Consider the following 8105-nt stretch of genomic DNA (forward strand, 5'->3'; position numbering starts at 1 on the left):
CCGCCCTCGTCGCTTCCTGATTCTACTGCGCAGGCAATTCCAATTGTATTAGTATGAACGACCAGCCAAGCTGGTAGCAACGGCAAGAACTGGGCTTGAACCCAGCATCTCCTGCGTTGGTGGCGAGCACCTTGCCCACTGCGCCACCTAGCCACCTCAAAACACTTGTTGATATGGTCCATCGTTTAACTTTTGTCAAAATGTCATTGTTTAACTTTTGACAAGGTGGACCATTTCATCAACTTCAGGGTGAGTGATAAATGGCCTGAATTTTATAGTGGATCTATATTACAGGTACTACTACCAGTGTTTCCCACAGGATTTTCAGAGACTATGGGGGGTGAACCTCCGGCCCTCTAGGGGACCTTTATTTTTTGTGTACATTTTAAAGTTAAATGCATCAATCTGGTGCACTTTGAGAGCAAAATAAAGAGGCTAGATCTATGATGAACGTTGTGCTCAAAACACAAAATCGACTAGACTAGTGCTTCCCAATCCTCTCCTCGAAGCACCCCAGCCGTTCAATGTATTTGTTAAATTCCACCACCAGCACACCTGATTCAACTTAACTAGCCCTTTATTAGTTGAATGAAGGTGTGCTGGTGGTGGAATTGAACAAATACATGGAACGGCTGGGGTGTCTCGAGGAGAGGTTTGGGAACCACTGGACTAGAGCATACATTTGAGCCATCAAAGAAATTAAGCAAAAGTGGTTACCTGTGTTGAACTGGTTTATTTTTTAGAAAATAAAAAAATATAGTGGATTACTATTACGACTACTACCACTGACTATTACTGATACATCCCCATTGGCAAACTTTATATTTAAAAACATTTCTTTTTTATTAACTTTTTTTTGTGTTCATTATACAACTGTAGCGGGACTAATTAGACGGGCCGCCACAGTCTAGGTAATTAATGGGAAACCCGTCTACTACTACTGCTACTAGGCGTACTTCAGCTCACTACCCATTCATTTGCCTGGCTGTAATATGTAGCTAGCGTAGCATTGCCTCCACCCACACCCCCTCCCTACTCTTGTCTCCCTCTCAGCCTTCCTGCTGTCTCAATAAAGAAAAACAATACTAAAGATAAGATAAGGTATCCCTGTGGGGAAATTGTTATTACAGCACTACTAGTACAGTGCATAGCAATAGACCACTGCACGTCCGCGTTACATTGAGCTCATGGGAGAGAGAGCGGGGGGAGAAAATAAATGAATGTGGATGAGAGCCTTGGCATTAAGAGGTTGTAGCTACAGCTGTGGGGGTGCTAGACACATGATCCAATAGACTGGAGTGTTCAGGAGACTCAGGCGTATAAAGGTCTATTGGATCATGTCTCCTGCACCCCCACAGCCGTAGCTACAACCACTTAATGTCAAGGCTCTCATCCACATTAATTTATTTTCTCCCCCCGCTCTCTCTCCCATGATTTCAGAATACCGGAAGTGTTACGGTGGTCTATGGTCGAAAGAAAATGTACAATGGTAAATAAAAATAAACAAAATAATAAAAAGATGAAAAACAAAAAAGATAGAAACACCAGTTCAGCAAGTTTAAATCTGTTATGTGCTTTATGGTTCCAGCCATGTTCTGCCTGCCTACTACCTGGGAAGATATGCCAGCTGACACTATTTTTAAGTCCTTCCCCATCCTGCCTGGAAGTGCAGAGTACAACAAAGTCCTGAGCCAGTTCCAGGCCTCATCCAAAGGCACTGTTGTTAAGGTACAGTAATGGTCTCCATGTAACATGTACACTTAATTGACACACTATTTTGGTTAGTGCATTACATTCAAGCTAGGTTTTGTTGTGTTTTTTGAGTTGTTCAATCAAAGTTAGAATAATGCCAACCTGGGATTAGAGCTGGAACCACGAGACACTCATGACATAACCTTTACACACAGCCCAATGGCAGGGCACTTGGCCCTACCCTGCTCCATTAACACATCCTGCGCCAAAAACGAGTTTACTTGTTATTGCCCACCAATCTAATAACGGCAACAACGAGTTTACTCGTTTTTATGATCGTTATTTCCTTTATTCGCTATTGGCATTCATAATTCATCCAGGAAGGCTCCGGGAGCTAGCTGGACCCTGTCTGATATTTCAACGCATCAATACCGCCGCCTGGTGGATTTCGGGCGAGTTGCACTCCACTCTAAACCGGATGTGGCGCTCTGTGCATCAGGGGAAATCCTCCGGCAGAGATATCTTGTTATGTTGATCAAGGCAAACACTCGAGTGCATTTGATCGCTTTTGAGACACAAGAATCAATATGCTTTCGGCGTTTATTGCATCATACAAAAGGAAAATGGATCTAGCAGACATCAGATAATTGGAACTTTTTTTTCTCCAGACGCATCAACCACAGGTAAGAGGAATCTAACGTTAATTCCAGCTTGATTGTTGTAATTGGTTCGGAACATGACCGAGGCTTTAGAAAACACTGAGCACCGATTTTTCATGTTCTGAATCAATTATTCCCGGTGTGAACGTGCCTATTAGAGACATTACTCATTTGAGTTTGAGTTTTTATTTACTAGACACAAGGTGTGACTTTAGTTTTGCAACCAGCTATAATTATGTCTCAAATGCATTTTCTAGTCAGAATATATGTAGGTTTTGACTGGAGTGAGTCTTTTGCCCCTCAGATTGAGAGGATCCAGAACCCGAGCATGTGGCAGAGCCTCCAAGTCAAGAAGCAGGACATGGAGGGAAGAAACCATCACAATAACAACGCAAAACTTCTCTTCCACGGCACGTGCCAAACCAATGTAGACCGCATCAACGACACCGGCTTCAACCGCAATTACGACGGACAAAAAGGTGAGACATTTAGTTTAGTCAGTGATTTGCAGACAGGGCTGTCATGGGACCAGCCGTGTACAATCAGCAAAACTGTTCCCTCTCAAACTGCTCCCTCTTTCTGTCAGTGTCTAGATATGATTTTCTTAAAAACGTCCGTACTCCTTAAAGGACCATACAGAGAAGTCAAAATGACAACGGTATCAGGGACTGATTACTGCATATCTCTGATTACTGCATGTAATTTCCATTCTATCTGATGCTGATTGCGGTTTTTTCTATGGCTTTCTGTGGCGTGATTATCAGTGGATTCACCTTTTGCTATTCTCCTCTTTGCAGATGATCTTTGGAAAGGGACACGCTTTACTGTAAATGCAGCTACATCTGAAATATACTCCAAACCAGATACCCAGGGCCAAAAGTGCATGTATCTCTGCCATGTCCTGACTGGGGATTACACTCTGAGACAACCAAACATGATCACTCCACCAGCCAAGAGCTCCAATGCCAATCACCTCTACGACAGTGTGGTGGACGACATGAATACTCCAAACATGTTCATGGTTTTCCACGACCAAATGGCCTATCCTGAGTATTTGATTACTTTCCAATAGTGGAGCAGGCAGGGGAACAAGTAATAAGATCCCTTACATTTCATATGCTGCCTTATAATCTTTTTAATAGCTGTTTAGTGTGCTAATGATTAAGAGTATTTGATCGAATCGTTTTTTAATCATGTACCTTGTCCATTTTTACTGCTGAAATTCTTATATTCCGAGGGCTCTTGGTCTTATACTGTAGGTTATGTTTGAGTTACTCATAAAATCACAAGTTAATCATAAAAGAGAAAAATTGTAATTTCTGTTATTACAGCATTGTTCTGTACACTGCTCTGGGTCTGAAGTATGATAGCTGAGATATTTTAAGCAGTTGATCTGATTGCATAGAACAAACATTTTGACATGGAGGGCCCAGGGTTGAAATGTAACAAGGGCGGTGGGCCAAATAATGCGATTAAATGTTGTTCATGTAATAACTGTAACAAGTAAATAATAAATGCAAGTTTTAGTTAAATTGCATCAAAATGGACCTGATCATTCTCTGGCACTCTTGTGAAGGGTCAAAATTAAGGCTGTGGAGGGCCAAATTTCACCCACATGCCCTACTTTGGGCAGCGCTGGCATAGAATAATTGCATTGTAAAAGCATTGCTCCATTCTAGGAAACCGTGGGATACTAAAACCTGTATGCATGCTTATCTGTTGTTGGCTTTCTGTTTCAATAAATAACCATTGGTTTTAATGTCTGACATTTAAATAATTGAGAAGAAAAATAAGACAATCTTTGAAGACGAGCACAGTAATGTAATTCGATTTCTAGGCTACATGCCAGTATTTGAGTTGAGTCACTAAACCTCAACGGCGCAAGTGCAAGTCCCAATGGAAATTTTCAAATGTTGATGATCTGTTGCCACATTCTAGTTATGCACCTTGGTTATAATCCAAACACATCTGGTAGTGGAACTATTACTCATGCATCTTGGTTATTATAATCCGAACACATCTGGTAATGGAACTATTAGGGGGGCAGTGCTAGAAAAAAGCACACGATTCATTGAAGTAGAACGTTTATTGGATATGTACTTTAGTATCACATGTAAAAGATACTCTTACATTTGTATACATTCTTTTTTATTTCAGTACTTCTAATCACTTACTGTATATTACCTATTGTTGGCTTGAAAACAAAAGTGAAAGAATTTCTGTTTCAATAAATAACTCATCCATTTTCGTCATCCATGTCTGACATTTAAATAATTGAGAAGAGAAATTAGAATCTTAGTACTAATTTATGTTATTACGGCATTGTTCTGTAAACTGATCTGCGTCTGAAGTATGATTGCTGAGAAATGTTTGGCACTTGATCTGATTGCATAGAACAAACTTTTTGACATGGAGGGCCAAGGGTCGAAATATAACTAGGGTGGTGGGCAGTGGGACAAATAATGTGACTAAATGTTGATCATGTAATAAGTGTAACAAGTAAATAATAGTGTTTTAGTTCAATTGCATAAAAATTGACCAAATAGATTACCTGATCATTCTCTGGCACTCTTGTGAAGTGTTCAAATTCACCTGCAAGCCCTACTTTGGGCAGTGCTGGCATATAATAATGGCATTATAAAAGCATTGGGTTAATCAAAAATGAGAGGCTGGTGGAAAGTTCCTGCTCCATTCTAGGAAAACATGGGATACTAAATGGTAAATGGCTGCATTTATATAGCGCTTTTGTAACAGGGGTACAATTCCCTGACTGTATTAAATAAGTATGGTATCATTAAACCACTACTGTCTTATGTACATTACTACTGGCCATACAGTACACAGGTATCTTTAGATGAACACTTCCCACAATCACTCGGTTCCACACAAAACTGGGTTTAAGAATATTTATTAGCAGCAATGATAGTATATATAACAATACTTTACTTCGGGTGCGCTTATAAGGCAAAGGAATGTGCGTAGGCAAATCAATAACGTATGTCCATTCTCATATTACGCAGGAGATAATAAATACCACCTGTATCTTAGGAATTATATCTATGGTACTCTAGTAAGGCAGCGGGAGATACTGGTAGGGTCCCTCCGGTTGTAAGCCAGCAAGGGGAGAGGATTTGTCGGTAGTAGAGTCTGGGTCAACGATGACTAGAGAGACTCCAAGTACAGGAGACGGTGCAATAATCTCTTGATCCGCAGACGAATACAGCTGTTCTCCGTGGCATGCAGCTCCGCATGGAAGAAAGCTAGCCGGCCTCAGGCTTCTGAGAGGCGGGCTCGACGTTGCTCCTCACAGGGTAAATCCCACACAATTGTGGGTGTAGGCGATTCTCCGCTCCATCAATTACAGGACCAAAGCAAATATAATCCAGCCGAAAAGGGCTATGTAGTCGTCGGGTAGATTATCCAGTGTACATGTCCACACGGTCCTCGTCTAGGGCTCCTCGGGTGAAAGCGCCAGGGTAAGCAGCCCAGCCTGGATAAGCACACTAGCTGGTACGAGGAAACGTTGGTGATGCTGGTCACTGTAGAACGATAGCCGCACGATACACTATACATAAATAGACTATTACTGAATTAATAGAATAGGTCGAACTCGACGGTACAGCGTTAAACTCTGATACTTCAGTTATTAATTCGCACGCGGTCTCAATGCTCTATTTGGGGCCAAACAGGCCATACTTCACCGCACGTTGTATCGTGGGTGAGGCTTCAACTTATTGGATAACTTAACTTCTGTATTCACCTGCGCCGTATTTATACGTTAGGTGAACAAACTAGTACCAGTCCTATTCCTGTCTCGTATCCTTGCGCAGAGCCGTTCATGCCCAGGCATGTCTTTGACGGTGACTTTGAACTAGACCCTGGGGGTATGGCAGTGGCGCCTAGGGGACCGCTGTCCAATAGGAGAACGAAATATTATGGTCTGTACTGGGTTAAAGGGATATTCTGTGTATATGTACAAGGAATACACAAGGGATATCAAACGATATACAAATATTATGCAATATATATATATTCGGTTTAATCTGATCCTTCGTAACAGCTTTTATCCAAAGCGCTTTACAATTTGTTCCTCACATTTTACCCATTCATTCACACACCGACGGTGGAGGCAACCATGCAAGGAGCCAACCTGCTCATCGGGAGCAGTTAGGGGTTAAGTGTCTTGCTCAAGGACACTTCGACGCGCTACCGAGCCACTGTCGTCCCCGGATACTAAAACCTGTATGCATGCTTATTATCTATTTTTGGCTTGAAAACAAAAGTGAAAGAATTTCTGTTTCAATAAATAACCATTGTTTTTAATGTCTGACATTTAAATCATTGAGAAGAAAAATAAGACGATCTTTGAAGACGAGCACAGTAATGTATTTAGATTTCTAGGCTAGATGCCAGTATTTTAGTTTGAGTCACTAAACCTCAATGGCTCAAGTGCAAGTCCCAATGGAAATGTTCAAATATTGATGATCTGTTGCCACATTCTAGTTATGCACCTTAGTTATAATCCAAACACATCTGGTAATGGAACTATTACTAATGCACCTTTGTTGTTATGATCTAGAGGGGGGCAGTGCTAGAAAAAAACACACCATTCATTGACATACTGTAGAAAGGTTATTGGTAAATGTTATGTTACACATACATTTCCACTGAAATTGTATTGAAACATCCAAACATAAAGTCTGTAATTATAGGTTCAAAAAAATTTTATTATGTATTTATCAAGTGCTAAACTACTGTAGTATCTTAAACCAATAACCAAGGTTTTGTCTAAATTAGGACATGACCTTTAGTCTCTATCTCCACCTCCAGGTTAGCTGTGGAAGGTGCAGGATCCTGGGAGCTATCAATCACCCTGTAATATGATTGAAAGTAACTAAGTACTTTTACTCAAGTAATGTACCTATACAATTTTAGTATTCCCATTTTAGGGAACTTTACTCCATACAGTTCCAAGAAAATATCCTACTTTTAATCTTTAACATCTATATATAACATGTGCTAGTTAAAGGTATAATCTGTAAAGTTGTAAACGGCTAATTCTAGGCAAAAGAAGATAACATGGTACTGCGCTTTGTTTACAGTTTTTGTTTTTGTCTGATGTGTGGATTGGATTTCAGTGGGTATAGGGGGAGGGGTTGCTACTGCTGGCCATAGCGGAGAAATTCACAGTATTAAAAAAACCCAACCCACATTTTGTGGGGCGACAGTGGCTCGGGAGGTAGAGCAGTCGTCTAGTAATCCGGAGGGTCCCGGTTTGATTCCTGCTCCTCCCGGGCAGCCTGTCGAAGTGTCCTTGAGCAAGACACTTAATCCCTAATTGCTCCTGATGAGCAGGTTGGCACCTTGCATGGTTGCCTCCGCCGTCGGTGTGTGAATGTGTGAGTGAATGGGTAAAATGTGAGCAACAAATTGTAAAGCACTTTATCAAAATAAAATAAAAAGTAAACAAAGCACAATACCAAGCAGTCATTCGTCTTGCAATACAAAAATCACTGTGCCTCATTCTTTTTTCATAATCTTTTCTCATTACTGGAACGAATTGGTAGTTATTTTCTGCCGATTCACCACTGCCACATTTTTGAGTAATGGTAACAGATTATGAAGAAAGAACGGCACAATGATTTTTGTATTAAGGTAAGAATGGCTTGTTGGAGTCCAAAAAACTGATATGGTAACAAGGGTTATCATACATGCAATAAATTCATGATGTAGGCTACTTTTATTTTTTATTCA

At 40.8% G+C, this 8105-nt stretch overlaps 1 protein-coding gene across 1 annotated transcript in view; it reads left to right on the forward strand.

Annotated features, from left to right (window-relative positions):
• The window catches only part of parp14rs1 (poly(ADP-ribose) polymerase family member 14-related sequence 1), a gene marked incomplete at its 5' end in the record, with an annotated part of 70925 nt that extends 66328 nt beyond the window's left edge, over nucleotides 1–4597 (forward strand). Inside the window, 3 exons of the mRNA XM_084311373.1 lie at nucleotides 1589–1728; nucleotides 2656–2830; nucleotides 3149–4597. Coding sequence (XP_084167499.1) covers nucleotides 1589–1728; nucleotides 2656–2830; nucleotides 3149–3423 — 590 coding nt within the window. The 3' untranslated portion in view covers nucleotides 3424–4597. The remainder of the gene's footprint in view (nucleotides 1–1588; nucleotides 1729–2655; nucleotides 2831–3148) is intronic.
• Nucleotides 4598–8105: the final 3508 nt, after the last annotated feature.

Source organism: Notolepis coatsorum, assembly GCF_963971535.1.
Source record: "Notolepis coatsorum genome assembly, chromosome: 3".
NCBI lineage: Eukaryota > Metazoa > Chordata > Actinopteri > Aulopiformes > Paralepididae > Notolepis > Notolepis coatsorum.